The 20,597-nt window shown below is 44.2% G+C and overlaps 1 protein-coding gene across 1 annotated transcript in view; it reads right to left on the bottom strand.

The window, feature by feature from the left end:
* Positions 1–20,597, bottom strand: part of HSCB (HscB mitochondrial iron-sulfur cluster cochaperone) — a 43,818-nt gene that overhangs the window by 11,038 nt on the left and 12,183 nt on the right. Inside the window, exon 3 of the mRNA XM_068118894.2 lies at positions 11,347–11,436. Within this exon, the coding sequence (XP_067974995.2) occupies positions 11,347–11,436 (90 nt within the window). The remainder of the gene's footprint in view (positions 1–11,346; positions 11,437–20,597) is intronic.

Raw genomic sequence — 20,597 nt, 5'->3', positions numbered from 1 at the left:
AACAAATAAACAAACAAAAATTCTATATTAATTCTTTCTCTCCTCCCAGACACGCGCTTGTTCGCTCTCCTCCTCGTCTCGACTTGTGCCCCACCCCCTATATCTCGTTTTTCTTCCACCTCTGCTCCTGCTTTCTCAAATACACGTTCTCACTTAGACTTTTCCCAGATTGTTTTTCATGGTTTCGTTCAAATATTATTTAAATATGTTTAAACCGCAGCCGTGATGCTGACGCCGCCCCCCCCCCCCCCCAGAATTTCCATGTTTTAAACGTTTCCCAGTGTGTACCCTGGATTAGAATAGGTACACCGTATCCCTGCGTGTCATAAGAGACGACTAAGAGGGTTGGCATCAGGAAGGGCATCCGGCCATAAAAACATTGCCTCAAAAAGAGAACCATGACAATTACAACTACATATGGGCAGGGTACAGCCCGAAGTGGAGATCGGTTTCTGAGGTTTGGGACATGGATTGTAGGGACAATGACAGGGAGATCAGGAGAAGTGGTGGAAGTATTGGTCAGAAGAAGAGTGGACATATGTTGTGTGCAAGAGACGAGATGGAAGGGAAGTGGTGTGAGAATGGTGAAGGGTAGGCAGGGACAGAAATACAAGTTTATGTGGCAAGGGTGCCTGGAGGGCGTGAATGGTGTTGGTGTCCTGTTTTCTGAGGAGTTTGTAGACAGTGTGGTGAGTGTGACTAGAGTGAGTGATAGGTTGATGATGGTGAAAATGATGATTGGAAAGCTCTTGGTGAAAGTCATCTCGGGATATGCTCCGCAGGTTGGTCGAAGCGATGAAGAGAAGGATAAGTTCTGGTGTGCGATAGAGAAGCTGATGGAAAACGTGAAAGATGAGGAAGTTGTTGTGGTAGGAGGAGACCTAAATGGACATGTGGGAAGGAGTATGGATGGTTTTGACGGAGTTCATGGGGGTTACGGATATGGTGTGAGAAATGGAGATGGTGAAAGGATTTTGGAGTTTGCTGATGGAGCTGATTTGTTGATTTGTAATACTCAGTTCCAGAAAGAGGATAATAAGGTTGTTACATACATGTCAGGTGGGTCGACGACAACCTTTGACTACCTGATGGTGCGTAGGCAAGATAGGGGGCACCTCCGGGACACAAAGGTGATCCCGAGGGAGGAGGCTGTTTCACAGCACCACTTGGTTGTCTGCGACATAAGGGTGAAAGGTGCGAGGAGAGCTTGGCGGGTGAAGTATCAACCGAGAATGAAGGTGTGGAGGTTGAAAGAGGTGACAGTAAGGGAGGCATTAAAAGAGAGGCTGAGTAGGGTCGAGGATGATGTGGTTGAGCTTGAAAGTGGTTGGATGTCAATGAAATCTTGTCTGTTGGGAGCCGTTGGTGAGGTATGTGGATGGACAAAAGGACCACCGAGGCACTGGGAAACAGGGTGGTGGGATGATGAAGTTGGAAAGAGGACTGAAGAGAAGAGGAAGAAGTTCAAGGAGTGGCAGAAGGCGAAGGGTGCGGGAGCAGAAACAGCAGAGCATGAAAGTTATAAGGCAGCCAGGAAGGCTGCAAAGAAAGAGGTAGCAAAGGCGCAGGAGGCATGTAGGAAAATGTTCGGAGAACGCTTGGATTCGGAAGAGGGTCAGAAAGCAGTATTCAGGATTGCAAAGCAGATAGCGAAAGAAAGGTGTGATGCGATGGGGGTGAGTTGCTTGAAGGATGAAGTGGGACAAATCGTTGTCGACCCAGATGGAATTAAAGGAAGATGGAAAAGATATATGGAAATGCTGTTGAATACAGAGAATGAATGGGATGGCAACATAGAGAGTAACCCAGTTTTAGGACTGGCAGAGAAGATAACTGAGAAGGAAGTTGAGGAAGCGATAAAAGCAATGAAGGGTAGAAAAGCGGGAGGGCCGACGGGAGTTGTGGGAGATATGTTGAAGGCAGCAGGAAGTTGGGGTGTGAAGAGAATGACAGAGATCTCTAATCTGGTGGTGAAAGAAGGCCACATTCCAGTGGTTTGGGAACTGAGTACCTTCGTCCCTCTATACAAGGGGAAAGGTGACCCTCTGGAGTGTGGCTCGTACTGAGCGATAAAGTTATTGGAGCATGGAATGAAGGTATTGGAAAGGGTGTTGGAGAGGAGGATAAGGAAGAAAGTGAAGATCAACGAAATGCAGTTTGGATTTATGCAAGGAAGAGGAACGACAAACGCGCTTTTCATTGTGGGGCAGTTGCAGGAGAAGTACATGGAGAAGAGGAAGAAGTTGTTTCTTGGATTTGTTGATCTGGAGAAAGCATTCGATAGGGTTCCACGCAAAGTATTGACATGGGCATTGAGGAAGTTAGGAGTGGAGGAATGGTTGATCACAGTAGTGATGGCAATGTACAAAAGAGCGCGCACAGCTGTAAGGAAGAAGGACGGGAACAGTGGTGAGTTTGAGGTGAAGGTGGGAGTGCATCAGGGGTCGGTACTAAGTCCACTACTATTTGTAGCTGTGATGGAGGTGCTGGCTCAGAACGTAAAGGAGGGTTTACCGTGGGAGTTGTTGTATGCAGATGATCTGGTGTTGATTGCGGAAAGTATGGATGGACTGAAGGAAAAGATGAACAAGTGGAAGGAATGTATGGAGACAAAAGGTCTAAAGGTGAATTTCGGAAAGACGAAGGTGATGGCAAGTGGTAAAGCATGTGGTGAGGTGGAAAGAACTGGGAAGTGGCCCTGTGCTGTGTGTAGGAAGGGTGTCGGAGTGAACTCCATTCAATGTACAATGTGCACTGAGTGGGTTCATCAAAAATGTAGTGGTCTGACAGGGTCATTAACCAGTGTGGCGGCTACATTCAAATGTAAGATGTGCACAGAGGGAGCTGCAGATGGAGGAAATGTTGAGTTGGATCTTGGAGACGGCGTGAAGCTGGAAGGTGTGAAAACATTTTGCTACCTCGGAGACATGCTGAATAGAGAAGGTGGATCAGACTCGGCAACGGTTGCTCGAGTGAGATGTGCATGGAAGAAGTTTCGGGAACTGAGTGGCGTGCTGATGATGAGGGGAGTGTCGTTGAAGCTGAAAGGAAAGGTGTATGCTGCATGTGTGAGAAGTGTTATGATTTATGGGAGCGAGACATGGGTAATGAACGTAGAGCAGCAACGAAGGTTGGAAAGGGTGGAAATGCGAATGGTTCGACGGATGTGTGGAGTTTCGTTGAGAGAGAGGAAGACAAATGATGAATTGCGAAAGATGATGGGAATAGAGCCCGTGATTGATGCTGTGAAGAGGAACAGGTTGAGATGGTTTGGTCATGTGTTGAGGAAGGATGAAAGTGACTGGTTGAGAAGAGTGATGGAAATGAATGTAGAAGGAAGTAGAGGACGGGGAAGACCGAGAAAGACTTGGCTAAAGATGGTGGAAGAAGAAATGCGGGCAAGGGGGTTAACAAGGAGAGATGCAGAAAATAGGGCAAAATGGAGAAGATTGTCATGGGGACCGCAAGGCTAACCCCCGCTCTAGTAGGGAAAATGGCCTTTTAAAATGCATGTTGTTGTTGTGTTGTTGTTGGTTAAGGCAACTGGATTGAGATCTCAGAGTCCTGAGTTTGCCGCGTTTGCCTGCCGCGCCATTGAATTAACACCAGGTGAGTTGACTCAGCCTGTCATCCTTCCGAGGTCGGGAAAATGAGCAACAGCTTACTGTTAACAGGGGCACTGCATTGGTGGCACAGCTGCGCTTCCAGAAATGATGCCACCAGCAGCATCGGCTACATTCGAAACAACGAGTTTGAACCATTCCCAGTTTGTTGCAATCAACGTGCTTTCAGGCTCACTTCTATTGCAACATCGGTCACCGGACACCCTTCTCGTACCACCAGTTACAAAAAGAAATGCTCTCACTCATGTTGACTCATGTGTTGTGCATATCTGATGTTGTTCTTTGTTGATAATCATATTTTTGTGTTGTGCATCTTGACTCACTCGTGTGTTGTGCATCTTCCTGCCACTGTGTATTGCTCATACAGTTCTTACCTTTGACAAATCAAGTTCACTGAAAAAAATGAGGTATTTTTACCCCGCCCCCCACCCCCTCAAAGTATGAGCTCCGCAAATAGTCAATTCCTAATTTTTATATTTTCAAATATTTATCTTCTCAAACCCTGCTGCAGCCACATTTGCATCCTCGTGCCCATTATCTACATAACCGGGTAGCTACTTTAAAGCACCACAATGTAATCGGGCCACCGTGAGCATCCGATCATGTCAAAACTAAATAAAAGTTTACTGAGTAATACACACATCTGGAGATGCGTTAGATCATTTTACTTGGCGAAGGAAAATAGTTTTGATTTCTGGAGGCCGATTTCCACAGAAGGGGTGAAAGGTTATGATGACTTTGCTGAGTTTCCAAAGCACTCATTGAGATGAGATTGTGTTGCATCAACCAAAACGTGTTGTCACTTTAAGTTCAATGTGTAGCTAACAACTGAAAATACTTTGAAACTAAATTAAGCACCGAAAAAAGGTATCCAAGCAATTTTCCTTGAGAAGACGTGTCGGCAGATAACAAGATCATAATGAGCGACAGTGAGCAACCTTTTGTGCTCGGTGTACTGGTATCATGTCGAGGTCTCAAAAAAGGAAGCATATGAAAAAAAAATCCCATCGCTCATTACGAGATCATCACCTCTGTTTATAATATCTCTTACAACATCTGAGCAACTATTATGAGTAACTTTTGCTGGATGCAATGAAAAAAGAAGTTGTTGCCATTATATTTTGACAGAGTGCCAAAATTGCAGTAATGTACCAATCAAACAATTTCAGAGAAAAATGCATCTCAAAGTTGATTCAAAAACACACTATTGATTCAAGTCGACGCTCTAATGCCGTGGTTTTTAACCTGGGTTCAACCAAACCCCAGGGGTTCAGTGAGCCAGTCTCAGGGGTTCGGCGGAGGTCCTCCGAAATGCATTGCAATTTGTTTTTTTTGTTTTTTTAGTTTTGTATCAATTTTGAATCTATGTGTAATTACGCTTATTATTAATATTATTATTATTTTGCTATGTATGTTACGAACGAATGGAAATGTTATTTGTAATTGTATTCCCATCCCATTCATGGTTTCTCTGGTCTGTGTTTAAGATAAGTTGTTTCACACCGACTGTAGTAAGTTGAATCAATGAGCAACTTGCTAATTATTCTGTTGACTAGCCGAAACCCGTGGAACATCCACGGAAGGGAGGATGTGGTGTATGGATAGAGTGTACCATTATGGATGGCATAGGGGATTTGCTTGTCCGAGTAAGAGTTAGGAAGAAAGATGAGAATGAAGAGTGCGTATATGAACAACGATCGCCGACACCGGCACAAATGCATGCTCTGGATTGTCCACTCAGTGGACAGCTTGCTTTCGCCTTCGCCTGTCCAATCAGTGGACGGCTTGCTTAGCCTTCGCCCAGCAGACGCCAATACGATGGCGTCGTAAGATGGCGTTGTATCGGCAGTTAATCGGATGCTTTTGGGCCCCAACGTCGGCTAATTCAGATTTTTCGAGTATGGCTGTACGTGATAAGCAAAGAGCGCGGTTCGTAGATCGTAAATCCATTAGTGCCGTGGGCATCGGGTCACTGGGTGCGGCGTAAAAGGGATAACAAAGTCGTCCTTACGCTATTATTATATAGACTAGCCGAAACCCATGGAACATCCACAGAAGGGAGGATGTGGTGTATGGATAGAGTGTACCATTATGGATGGCATAGGGGAGCGCTCATGGGATCTTCTTCTTCCGTTAAGCTCCAATTTTTTCTCTTTGAGTTACGTCCAATCAGTCCTCTCTGCTCGAAGTGCTCAGGCCATGCCTTCCCGCTCTCATACTTTTATTTCCGTTCGGTGTAGAAAGAGATTGACATATCGTTCGTCTGTTTTCAGCTCGTTATCTTTAAGCTTCCTTACGTCTCGCCACCTGCTACACCTCTCTGAGTTACGAGGATTTATGCAACGCATCCCGAGTATCACAACGTCACTCCATTTAACTTTATTAAAATGACGATAAAGACGTGAAACCCGTGGAACATCCACGGAAGGGAGGATGTGGTGTATGGATAGAGTGTACCATTTATGGATGGCATAGGGGAGCACTCATGGGATCTTCTTCTTCCGTTAAGCTCCAATTTTTTCTCTTTAAGTTAAGTGCAATCAGTCCTCTCTGCTCGAAGTGCTCAGGCCATGCCTTCCCGCTCTCATACTTTTATTGGAACATCCACGGAAGGGAGGATGTGGTGTATGGATAGTGTGTACCATTATGGATGGCATAGGGGAGCGCTCATGGGATCTTCTTCTTCCGTTAAGCTCCAATTTTTTCTCTCAGTTAAGTCCAAGCAGTCCTCTCTGTTCGAAGTGCTCAGGCCATGCCTTTCCGCTCTCATACTTTTATTTCCGTTCGGTGTAGAAAGAGATTGACATATCGTTCGTCTGTTTTCAGCTCGTTATCTTTAAGCTTCCTTCCGTCTCGCCACCTGCTACACCTCTCTGAGTTACGAGGATTTATGCAACGCACCCCGAGTATCGCAACGTCACTCCATTTAACTTTATTAAAATGACGATAGACGTTTCCTTGTATATCCTCATTTAAAATGTTCAAGGGAATAAAAAGACCATTTGGTTCACACCACCCATGTTCACACCACTCGACTGTCCAATCAGCAGATGGCTCGCTTCGCCTTCGCCCAGCAGACGCCAATATGATGGCGTCGTAAGATGGCGTCGTATCGGCAGTTAATCGGATGCTTTTGGGCCCCAACGTCGGCTAATTCAGATTTTTCGAGTATGGCTGTACGTGATAAACAAAGAGCGCGGTTCGTAGATCGTAAATCCACGAGTGCCGTGGGCATCGGGTCACTGGGTGCGGCGTAAAAGGGATAACAAAGTCGAGTCCTTACGGTATTATTATATAGATGGTGCTTACTTGCTTACTTACTGGATTTTGGACTTTGCAGGTGTTCGGAAATTCCAGTGAATAGCCTCGATTAGCTTGCCGTGTGCCGTGCGTCATTAGTCGCGCCTTACTTTGGAGTTACTGATTAATTGAAAAGTAAGTTGGAAATGCTTGTGGATATGCAGGGTGGGTTCAGAGTTATATTAAAGTCAAAAGTGGATGGTGATTATAAAATATGATTGAATTACTCAGAAAATTAGGTTGAGGTGATATAACTCCTTTGGTCGCAATTCAAAAGTAACAATTCGCAGTTTTCTATGCAATATTATAATGGGATTTGAGGCGATAGAGTTGAGTAGATAATAAATCCTGTCATTGTAACTACTAGGGCATGCCCGTACTATATATAAGCTAGGACGTGCCCGTACGTGGGTGCCCGTTCCTTGCCAAAAAAAAAAAAAAAAAAAAATTTGTGTAGGGGTGTGTGTGTAAACATCCTAGGGCGTGCCCGTACGTGGGTGCAAAAAAACATGCGTGCAAACAACAACAACAAAAAAAAACAACTTTGAAACCACGTGGCAGTAACGACCACAGAACCCCCCCCCCCCCCCCTCTATTTACATGAATGGTTTGGTCCATTCGCAACGACCACAGAACCCCCCCCCCTCTATTTACATGCAATGGTTTGGTCCAAAGCGAACGGCTTGCAGTGTTTGGTAAAGAAATCGCCATAGCTCGGTAACTACTTCTCCGATTAATATGAAACCTTGAAAAGGCACATCCTCGGGTCCCCAGCAATATACCTGGCAAGTTTAAAGTATATCGGACCGGTAGTTGTCGAGAAACAGCGGTCACAGACAAACATACACACATACACACATACACACATACACACATACACACAGAGATTAATGGAATTATAGATAGATGAGTTATGTTTTCTTCGTTAAAATTTCTCAGTTTTCAGAGGGGTACTGATTATATTTAAGCATGTTCCCTTTTAAAATTTTTGTCATATAATTATTTGCCCGAACTCAATTAAGATCAGTTTGTTACTTTATTTTTTTATTTTTTTTGGCAGTATGTCGAGCAAAAAAATGAAGTGGTCGGAGCATTACGCGCGGTACGGGTTCACGTGTTTGACGGAACCGGACGGAAGTCAGCGTCCTCAATGCATGCTTTGCAATGTCAAGTTGAGCAACCCCAGCCTCGCACCAGCAAAACGACGGGAACACTTCAAAAAACTGCACGGCGTGGGGCAGTACAAAGACGCAACGTTGGATGAATTCAAATTGAAGAGAGTCTGATTCGACGCAAGTGCTACCTTGCCCACTCTCGGCTTCGTTCCAATTGACAAACCGATCCTCACCGCATCGTATGAAGTTGCGTACCTGATCGCAAAGCAGCGCAAACCGCACACCGTTGGCGAGACAATCATCAAACCGGTCGCGTTGAAGATGGCCAACATCATGCTGGGAAAAGCTGCTGAAAACAAGTCGTCTCACGTTCCACTCTCAAATGACACCATCAGATGCAGATTCGACGACATGAGCGACGACATACTCGCCCAGGTAGTTGCAGATTTAGTCGTGAGCCCGACGAAATTCAGCCTTCAACTCGACGAGACGTTTCGAATTTGAGCCAGCTCATCTTATTTGTGTGTTATGTCAAAGGAGACGAGATCAAGGAAGACTTTCTGTTCTGCAAGCCTCTCACAACAATGACAAAGGCAGCTGACGTGAAGAAGCTTGTGGACGACTTCTTCAGAAGCAACGGCCTCTCGTGGAACATGGTGTCTGCAGTTTGCTCGGACGGAGCTCCAGGCATGCTGGGATGCAACTCCGGTTTTGGAGCGCTGGTGAAGGCCAATGCACCACACATCATAGTCACGCACTGCGTCCTGCACAGACACGCGCTGGCATCAAAAACCCTGCCTCCAAAACTAGCCAATGTTCTGAAAATCGTCGTTGAAACTGTGAATTACGTGCGAAGCCGTGCTCTGAGTAATCGCATCTTCAAAGAGTTGTGCAATGAAATAGGCTCTGAATTAGAAGTCCTTCTCTACCACTCTAACGTTCGATGGTTATCACGAGGGAAGGTAGTGAGCCTGTTTTTGCCTTGCGTGTAGAATTAGCCCTGTTTTTGCGAGAACACCAGCATTGCCATGCAACACACTTCCAAGCGTCAGAGTTCATCTTCGCCTTAGCGTACTTGGCTGACATCTTCGACGCACTCAATCATCTCAATTGCCAGATGCAGGGCGGTGGAGTGAATGTCATCGAATCTGAAGAAAAGCTGAGCGCTTTCCGAAAGAAGTTACCGTTGTGGAGGCGGCGAACAGAGGACAACTTCGCGAACTTTTCGCTACTGGACGGGTGCGTGAGCGGGATCGAAGACGAGTCTGAAGTTGGAGGCACTGCTGTACCGGGGGAGTTGAAGCAAGCGATTGCCACGCACTTGGATGAGCTGGGAAAGTCATTCGACGGCGACTTCCCCGACCAAGAGCAATGCCCAGCATGGGTGCAGCAGCCGTTTACTTTCGATGTTGCAATGGCAGATGTCAACGACCAATACCTCGACGACCTCATCGAACTTCAGCAGAGCCAGACGCAACAACAAGTCTTCGGCACAACAACGCTCTCAACGTTTTGGTGCGGCCAAATGGAAGGGTATCCTCACATCGCTAACATTGCCCTTGAGATCCTCACGCCGTTCGTTACAACGTATCTCTGCGAGCATGCGTTTTCGAAACTGGTGGACATTAAAACAAAGAAAAGGAGCAAGCTTGCATGCGAAAATGATTTGAGGGTGGCCCTTGCCAAAACAAAACCACGCATTTCCCAGATCGCCTCCCGAAAAGAAGAACAGAAAACGCATTAAGATGCAATTCTTCTAATTTTTTTGTCAAATTTGAGGGGTTCCGCGAGCATTTCGTTAGTGGGTTTCGTTAGGGTTCAGCGCCTTTAAAAAGGTTAAGAACCACTGCTCTAATGGAAGATGCAGGCAACCAGGAAAACGTTTCTATGAGGTCTTCATAAAATAAAAAGATAAAAGTCATAACATAAAAGTCTTCATAAAAAAAAGTCTTCAAAAACTAAATTTGAGGATAGAGTGAATGTAATGGGTGATTTTAATGTAAAAATTGTATCTGGTGTTGAGGAAGATGTTGTGAGCCCTTTCAACATTGGTATTAGAAATTATAATGGAGAGAGCTTCTTGGAATCCTGAAAAAATAAAGTCTATTACAAGTACTTGGTTTGACTAGAAAAGCATGGCAAGGCACACTTGGTCTTCCCCTCATGGCAAATATATACAGGGGGCTGTAAAAGTAGGTATACAGTAAGGATTATGCAGTAAGGATATAAGTAAGCATTATATGTATATATATATTTATTTTTTTTAAATTTGTTTTTTTAACCAAAGATTCAGTGTGCTTCTAGAGCAGAGGTACCCGGAATATGAAGAGAGGGGGGAAAGCTCAACGGAATACTGTTCTCCCCTCTGGGCTCCTGCCTCACACCTAGCTCGGCTTCACGCTGTTGAAACCAAAGCTTTCAGAATCATTGGGATCTCCCGCGATGAAGCTAACTCCGAGGGCCTTTCACTCACTCACCTTAGGCAGGTTGGTGGTCTTTCAGTCTTCTACCGACTCCTCTCCAGCTCTCTCTGTGCTCTGTCCCCCAAATATTCCTACAGGTCGCACAAGATCTATCTACCAGCAACCCTCTTATGGTTAAACTGCTAAAATCAAAACTCTCTGCTCACCTTCACTCTTTCATTCCTCTTTTGTCCCGCCTCTGGAACAAACTCCCCCATTCCCTTCAATCCCACTCCTCCCTCCAGGTCTTTAAAACAGCTGTTCACGACCATCTCTTATCCACCATGTTCATCTTATCCATCATGTCCATTTTATCCACCATGTTCTTGTTACCCCCATCCAAAACCTTGAAATTTTTTACCCCCACTAATTCACCCCAGATCCACTTATTTTTGAAATTCCAACTTCTTTCCTGGAAGTCCTTGCAGTGTCCATATGTTTTATACCTCTCCCTCCCACAGATCTCTCGATGTCCCTGCTCTCAAATGCTGTGTTTGTGTCCTTCCTCCTCTCTCCCCATCTTGTCTACCGCTCCCCTTATTTATACGTTTTATGTGTCGGTTTGACTTTTTGTGCGATTAATGTTGGCTCTTTCACGAGCCTCGATGTTGTATACAAAAAAATAATTAAATAAATACATAAATTAAGAGATGGAGGGGTGGTGGAGGGGGAGAGAGAGAGTGGGAGTGTGGGGTGGGAGAGGGAAAAAGATGAGGGGAGGATGAGGAGTTAACAAAGAGAATGCTATCATATAACTTACGAACACGAACGAACACACACGCACCCTTTGATTGTTACAGATAAATTGCTTCATGAAAACTTATTTCCATGCAATCATGCACTTACCATGTAAATTCCTCGTGATAACGGTTTCAGTAAAGTGTTGTATGCCTTATTGACAAGAGTAGCATGTTGTTGAGAAAAGGTTTGCTCCAACTGAAAAAGATATCACCAAGAAAAATTACAAACAGTTTAACGTTATGCACATTGCATTCTGTACTCTTCAATACCAGGGTTTGCAGAGTCAAATATTGAGAAACAGTCATGAAACATTTCATTTTTTTTCATCTTTTATTGCACGTTCACATTGTACCAAAAATACAAGGCCACACAATCAAAGTCCTCACACAGTTCAGGTTACAAGAGGTTTCATGTTGCTTTACAAGACAGCAAACATTAAAACTCATGCTTAATTTTTTTACCAATAAACTTCTGATCGACAATATAAAGTATCAGCGTAGACGTATGTAAACTCACCTACGAGCTGTTTAGCCTGGGTTCAAATTTCGGCCGAGCTATAGGCTGTCACTCTTACGTGTCACAGGTGGCGAGATACATAAGTGTGCGCACCAACCCACAAATTTAAAATTCCTGACTCTGTCGAGTATCCTGCGTCGGAGCATCGACTCATCCAGGATTGCAACCCCTAGCCATTGAAACTGCCACAGCAATCTTGTGCACCTCATAGTACGAGAACAAACAAAACAAACGAGACCAAACCCGTAAGCCCCCGTTTCGGACTAAGTCCAGCGGGGGCTAATAAACCACCAACTCAACAAATCATGTACGGAAAAAACAAACATTTAGCTGGACAGAAGAGCATTTCTGATAGCCTAATATTTTGCATCGGTGCAAGTTTTATTACCTCCAGGTAGGTCACATGTAGTGTCAATTTGACATGTAGTGTTGGGGCTGTCATTACAGATTTACAGGAGTAATGCTTTCAGTTTCCCACATGCTCTCTTCTCCATATAATTTGCAGAACAGACCATCTTAAGGTAGCCTCTATTTTCTTTATATAATAGTTATGTTACAACGAGATACCCCGCTTCAGCAATCACAACCAAAAATAAATATTTTAATGAAAAGTTTTTGAATTTGAACTGCCTTTATAAAACTAAAACGGCACTCGGGAGAGCGCATACCTCCGCCATGCTGAACAGTTTATGTTTTATATCCCACAGATACGCTGGATCTGGATTCGGACCTGAACCAATATCGAATCGGCTTGTTCTTGTCACCAAACCAACTTATCCATCAAGTTTAGTCATAACTCGTCCATAACTTTTTAAAATATCATGTTATATATCACTTTTCACCCGATTTCTCAATGGTGAAGAATCACTTAAAATTAAATAACGATCATATCCGAATCCATATTCAGATATTCACCAAAATCTAATCGATTCTTCCTTGTCAGACACCCAACCGCTCCACCAAGTTTCGTCCAAATCAGTCCATAACTTTGGGAGATATCCTGCTATGTATCATTTTTGGCCCTATCTCCCAATGGTGAAGAATCACTTAAAAAAATTATAGTAGACGAATCCAGATCTTCACCAAAAGCTCATCATTTCGTCCTTGTCACATACGCTACCTCTCTGCCAAATTTCGTCCGAATCCGTCCACAACTTTTTGAGATATGCTGCTCACAGACAAACAAACAGACAGAAGTGAAAAACATAACTTCCATCCACCTTTGGTTGCGGAGGTAATAACAGCAATGGGGTCATACGCTGATAAAAGAAAATACAATTCTCGAATCAACAAGAGGCACACCTGCTGCGCTTTGCCCTTGCTAGACTGTGAAGCGGGAATCGAGACGATGTTCTTTGTTGAACATGAGCAGAGTGCGACTCAATAACCACTGGAACATATTGTACTCGGTATTCTTAAAAGGTCGGGTCAAAATCTTTCAATGAAAAAGACAAGCATTACGCCTAGGTCCCCCGTCAGGGAAGTGATGCGAGTTGACAAAGTGGAAGACGCAGAAAACATGCTATATGATATGATATTTCGCTCACAAGGTTCAGACATACATGGCGGCGGCCATCTGGGATTTTGACGTGGTGACCCAATTTTCAATAGGATTCTTCCTTATGCCTAGATACACCCACACACCAGATTAGAAGTTAGTAGTTCGTATATTTATCAAGATATTTCGCTCACAAGGTTCAGACATATATATGGTGGCGGCCATCTTGGATTTTGACATGGTGACCCAATTTTCAATAGGATTCTTCCTTATGCCTAGATACACCCACACACCAGATTAGAAGTTGGTACTTCGCTTATTTTTCAAGATATTTCGCTCACAAGGTTCAGATATGTATATGGTGGCGGCCATCTTGGATTTTGACGTGGTGACCCAATTTTCAATAGCGTTCTTCCTTATGCCGAGATACACCCACACACCAGATTAGAAGTTGGTACTTCGCTTATTTTTCAAGATATTCCGCTCACAAGGTTCAGACATACATGGCGGTGGCCATCTTGGATTTTGACGTGGCGACCCAATTTTCAATAGCGTTCTTCCTTATGCCTCGATACACCCACACACCAGATTAGAAGTTGGTACTTCGCTTATTTATCAAGATATTCCGCTCACAAGGTTCAGACATACATGGCATCAGACATACATTGCTGCGGCCATCTTGGATTTTGACGTGGGTTGCACCCACACACAAAATTCGAATGCGGTCCTTTGCTTACGCACGCACATATGCACGCACGCACGCCCACACGGACGGACGGGAAAGCCATAGTCCCCCTTTCGCTCCGTGGTGCGACGGGGGAGAAAAAAGCCTCATAAGTTTGAGATATCCTTTTCATTTGTGCAACAACAATGAGAAGCAACCTGCTAGGTTAATGACGTGCAATGTAGACACATCCCCATAATCCAATTACATCGTGATATTTGTCACGTTGTTGGAGAAGTAAAATAATTGCATCATCGGTTCACCCGAACATCTTTCCCAACTAATTTTTAATCCGTCACATCGCGTGCTAATACACAACCTTACGACACAGAAATGTACACCTTCTACCATCTATCACATTGCCAATTGAATGCAAGGTGTAGTTTTATGTTGGAGAGAAATGCAGGTCATTCCAATCAGTTCTCTGCACACATAGCACCAATGATTGGATAACCGATGACTAATCATGGCTAATAAAAACAAGGAGCAATAAAGTTTGAATAAAATGCTAGTTCTCTAGATTAACACATTTCCATAACAACTATGTAATTTTGCAGTGTGATTGTGATTCATGCTGCAAAAAGAGTTCACATCACTGTTATTTACCAAGCATTTACAATGCAGATCATTGTTGTAAGCTTCTGATAAATCAGACAGACGATGTCCTATTTTAACAAATTAATCGTGTTGATGAACCGACACTTGTAACCGTTGCCAGAGCTCTGGACATCTTGAGAATTAATGGAAAACTTGGACACTCGGTTGGACCGCACACCTGCGCCAGGCTGAACAGTTTATGTTTTGTAACCCACCGATAGGCCGGATCTGGATTCGGACCTTAACCAAAATCTAATCGGCTTGTGCTTGTTACCTGACCAAATGATCCACAAAATTTTGTCATAAACCGTTCATAATTTTTTTGAGACATCGTGCGAGATATCATTTTGGTCTCATCTCTCACTGGTGAAGAATCGCATATAAAATTCGAGTATCCAGATCTGGATCTGGACCTTCACCAAAATCGAATCAATTCGTCCTTGTCACACACTCCACCTGTCAACAACGTTTGGTCCAAATCCATCCATTACTTTTTGAGATATCCTGCTCAGAGACATCAAGCAGACACACAAGGATGGAAGCATAACCTCCAACAGGAGAGAAAATGAATTTAAAAGGGAATAAAACTGCAAAATGCAGCAGAAGAAAGAGAAACAATAGGTATCTATCCTGGAAGGATTGGATCCCTAACTAGAACGGCACTAGGTAGAGTGCATACCTCTGGTAGGCTGAACAGTTTATGTTTTGTATCCCACTGATAGGCCTGATCTGGATTTCGACCTGAACCAAAATCTAATCAGCTTGTTATCGTCACTTCCCCAACTCATCCACCAAGTTTCATCCAAATCCGTCGACAACGCTTCGAGATATCATGCTATATATCATTTCTGGCCCTATCTCTCAATAGCGAAGAATCACTTTAAAAAAAAAAATTAGTATCCGGATCTTCACCAAAGTCAAATCAATTAGTCCCTGTCACACACCCAACTGGTCCACCAAGATACATTCAAATCCATCCAAAACTTTTTGAGATATCCAGCTCACAGCAAAACACACAGACAGACAAGGGTGAAAATATAACCTCCGTCCACCTGCGGTGGCAGATGTAAAAAAGCATTTAAGGTACTTATGAAGTTCCTAAAAAAAATACTTTGATTTTGATGCAGGTCGGTCCAATAATGTCAAGGTATGACAAAAAATAACAACCAGCATATTTAAAAGCAAGTCAGTAGATATGAAATATTGTTGGTTTGCCTTTTTGTGATGATCTAAGCCCCAAGGCTGAAGGTATACTACTGCTACTCCCATGGAAGGGCTAATGCATTAATAATTATTACATTCAGCAGAAAGATACCAATAGAAAATTATACATGTGTGCATTAATAATTATTGTTACGCTTATGGGGGTAGATGAAAGATTCCCATAGTAAAGGTAGGATTGCATAATCACAGCATGGACTGTGGATGCGTAGGATAAATCTCGATGTATTTAAGTAGGGAAACTGTAGCTTAAGATTGTTTATGTGTCTTCACACGAGGGGTGAAGCAGTGATAACTCGGTCCCCCGTCGGTGAAGTGATGCGAGTTGACAAAGTGGAAGACGCAAGGCGGCCAACTTGGATTTTGACGTGGCGACCCAATTTCCAATAGTGTTCTCCCTTATGCGTAGATACACCCACACACCAGATTAGAAGTTAGTAGTTCGTTTATTTTTCAAGATATTTCGCTCACAAGGTTCAGACATATATATGGTGGTGGCCATCTTGGATTTTAACATGGCGTCCCAATTTTCAATAGCGTCCTTCCTTATGCCTACATACACCCACACACCATAATAGAAGTTGGTACTTCGCTTATTTTCCAAGATATTCCGCTCACAAGGTTCAGACATATGGTGGTGGCCATCTTGGATTGTGACGTGGTGACCCAATTTTCAATAGCGTTCTTCCTTATGCCTAGATACACCCACACACCAGATTAGAAGTTGGTACTTCGCTTATTTTTTCAAGATATTCCGCTCACAAGGTTCAGACATACATGGCGTCAGACATACATGGTGGTGGCCATCTTGGATTTTGATGTGGGTTGCACCCACACACCAAATTAGAATTCGGTCCTTCGCTTACGCACGCACAGACGGTCACACGGACGGAGGGGAAAACCATAGTCCCTCTTTCGCTCCGTGGTGCAACAGTGGACAATTAGTTAGGGATTACGGTTAGTTTTCCCCAGTACGTGATATTCCCTCTGTGATTTCCCCTAACATTTTACATTTACAAGGCCGGCCATGAAAACCTCCATTATACCACAACAACCGTTCACTGCAAGCCAGGCAGAGCCGATCGGCAAGTAAACCCCGCCCATTTGACCTAACAAGGAAAAAGGCCACACCCCAGAGTGGTACGAAGGGCGTGGAAGAGAAGGCCGGGAGGCCATGCCCTGAAGTTCATGATTGGCCGAGAGGACCATGGAGTGATTTGGAAAGAGCTTTGCCATTGGTCGGTGTGATGTCATGGAGAAACTTCTGGTGTGCACTTGGTTCTTGCTGGAAGAAGAAGGGCGCATCTCTTGGGGCTGAAGGAGCTTGGCCTTTGTGTGCGCTTGTGAGGAGAGCTCTGGGGAGCTTTACCAATATTGGAGTGAGGAGGTTTTGGGCGGCTGTGGTGATCTTCGGTGAAGCTCGGGGCCACGTTGTGCTTGCTGGCCAGGAATCAAGAGGAGGACGTCTTGGCTGCCTGCTTCACAGCTCGGTGCACACGCGTCGTCGGCCGGTGCCATATTGGGCACTCAAGAGCGGGAAGCATTGGACTTGGCCACAAATGCTGTCCTCACCAAAGTACTCGTTGGGACGACGAGCTAAGTGTACTATAAAAAGGAACATTTTATTTCATCTTTCCCCTTGTTCGTATTTGAGACGATGTGGAGGGCCCCTCAAAGTCAAATAAATTTACCTCAACATTATTTTTGACATTTTCATCTTGCCTTTATTTTCATTGAATTATTTGTTGAAATTACTGTCGTGTTTATTTGCTGTGGTTTCGGATTAAACCCGTGTGTCTCATCAGGAAACACTTTGCCTTCCTTCAATTCCGTGCGCAACAAAATAACCGCCATTTTTGGCTGCTCGCTTGGGGAGTAAAGGCTGTCTCGGCTATTTGTCCAAGGCTGTTCTTAACTAGCTACGGACAGGACATTATAATAACACGAGTAGATCAGACGAGATCAGATCATGTACCATGCTCTATGCAGAGTGTAGGTGCTGCCGAATCAGTTTATTAGACTAGGTTACAATCCTGGATGGGTCGCCACTCCGACACAGGAAGTCAGGGCAGGAATTTGAATTTGGCCAGGATGCTGGTGATAGCTCATCGATTCTTCACGAAGGACAACTTGGGATATTTAATGTCCACCAACTAGTGTTGGCAGATGGGACGCCCAGTTTAAAGTCCATCCGAGGGACGGCACACATGTTGATGACCCACCCTGACATTAGTAAAAAATAGATAAACGCAGATGATATAAAGGGATTTGAACCATGGTTCCCAGTATCACGTGCCAGCGGTTAAGATTTGAACACGAGAAACAGGCTGATGTCTCAGGCCAGAGACGCAACTTCAGCAACATCTGTACTTGGAAGCTTTGCTCGAGGAGCTGTTCGAAGGATATTGCATCCTTCAAGGCCAGTTGAAATGCAATTTAGCTTGCGTCATTCCAACCTGCAGACTTAAGATGCCAGCCTGCTACGTGTTCTTTATCTGTAATTTACCATTCAGAGGGGAAGACAACCAAAAATTCTCTCCTGAGTCAATGTCCATTAATAAGGCCCCACTCAGGAAAGCTCCTGAAAGCATTTCCATTGAACATCCATGTACTTGTGCATGATGATGAACACTTCGTATTGCTGCAACTGCCAAACTCAAAACACAGTAAATTATGTATGCCAACAAAAAATTAGCCAGAACGGCACCCTTCAATGTCAAACAATATGCCTCTGCCCAAATTATTACATCATTATACGTACAAAGTTTGATTTAAATCCCTTCAGTTATTCTCAAGTATCAGATTTTTATGTGACATGACCTCATACCTTTGACCGCTTGATACCAAAATCGAATCAGTTCATATTTGCATCATAATATATACTTATCCCAATTGTTTGTTCAAAATCCCATCACTGCTTCACAAGTTAGCTCGGTAAAATATTTTTTTACCTAACAGGACCTCTGACCTTTGACCTCTTGACCCCATAATATAACGAGTTAATATTTGCATCATTGAGTTGTTGAAGCTTCCGACCTTGAGGCTTGGTTCTCTCCGGGCATCCAAAGTGAAGTTATTTTTCCATTCGTGTGTTTGTCAAATTTCAACTCGTTCTTTTATTGTCAATGCGTTATTGTTTGTTTATAGTTAGTTTTGGTTTGAATTTCCTGAAACTCGTAATTAATTAATCGTGTTCTGTTTGCTCCGCTGTGCGGCCTTGTACCCCGAGGCTACCCCCGTCGGTGGTTGTTAACTTAAGTTCCCTACTTCGTGTTTTGCTTGGTTCTTAGATTTTTCCCTTCTACCCCGAACATAATACTCTTTGTCCAACGTTTTAAATCACCACTCCCCAAAAACAAAAAAACAAAACAAAAAATTTTTTTTTTTATTTTCCTTTCTCCACGTGTGCTGTTGTCTCATTGTGAACTTCTGTCCACGTGTGCTGTTCGCCCCACTCCCATTATCTCCTTGCCATCCACCTTTTGCCCTGTTCATGTGACTCGTAGTTGTCCCTCCAGGCCCTCTCCCCGTTGGTATTTTGTGAATATAAGATTGTTGTTCACTGTTCTGTTTAATTATTATTTAAAGATGTTTTAACTTTCCCCTGCAGTGTTTTATTCAGTGGTATATTACAACATCCTGTTTTTCTTCCTATTTAAAAGGCTTTTTTCAATTTCCTCTTCAACTCATTCCACTTCAAAAAAAATAAATTCAATGTCTTATACGTCTCCCTCACCACATGTTCTAAATTCACATTCATTCCACCCCTTCTCTATCGTTCTTAATCGGATTGCTAACTTGAAAATCACAATAAACCCAATTTGTTATCAATGTTCGTCTTTCATTAATCATCCACTTTCTAAACTCCCCTCTTGCCCCTCCCCTCCAAATCCCCCCCCCCCTTGCCCCACCCCTCCTAAACTCCTCCCTCACCCCTCCCCTTCAAAACTCCCCCCAACCCCTCCCCTTCAAATCTCCCCCCCATACCATTCCTCACCAATTCTCCCTCCTCCTCCCCCCTCCTCCTCCTCCTCCTCCTCCTCAAAGCCACCTCCTCCCCACTTTGTCTCCCTTCTATCTCATACCTCCACCTCCCCCAACCTTCTACTTTCCCCTGCCACCCCCTCGAACAACCCCTCACTGTGCCTCATCCCATCACCATCAAACCTTTCATCCTCCTCATCCTTCCATTTGTTGTAACTCTTCTGTAATCTCTGACACACTATCAACTGCTCTCCCTACCTCCCCCTCTCATCCTGCATATTACCCAACCCCTCCCCTCCACTGTCCTGTACCCGATGCTCCCCCTCTCTCTTCATTAACGGTATGGACCTCAAACATCCAGGGCCTTCGCTCAAACCTGACTGATCTCTCCATACAGGTTGCTTCTGACAATCCAGACTTGATCTGCTTAACAGAAACTTTCCACCTTCAAGATGTCTCTGATTCCTTAATATCTCTTCCTGGATACTCCCTCCTCCGGTATGATAGACCTGAGCCTCGTCCTGGAGGTGGGGTTGCTATCCTTATCAAAAACTCTTCCTCACTCTCCTTGCACTGCCCTCTCTCCACCTCACCCCCAGGAGTACCTCTGGCTATGGCTTCCTCTCCGCTCCCACCTTTTGTTCAAATGTGTTCTGTACCGTCCTCCAAACAGTGATGACTCCATTTACATTTCACTGTCTGACAACATGGACCAACTTCTATCCACTCATCCGAACTCTCTCTTCCTCATATGTGGTGACTTCAACTGTCATCATGCCAGCTGGCTGGGTGTGAGTTCCTCTCTCACCAGTCATG

This window comes from Myxine glutinosa, chromosome 6 (genome assembly GCF_964187855.1).
Source record: "Myxine glutinosa chromosome 6, kmMyxGlut1.1, whole genome shotgun sequence".
NCBI classification, from domain to species: Eukaryota; Metazoa; Chordata; class Myxini; order Myxiniformes; family Myxinidae; genus Myxine; species Myxine glutinosa.
This window is presented reverse-complemented; position numbering and strand designations above follow the sequence as displayed.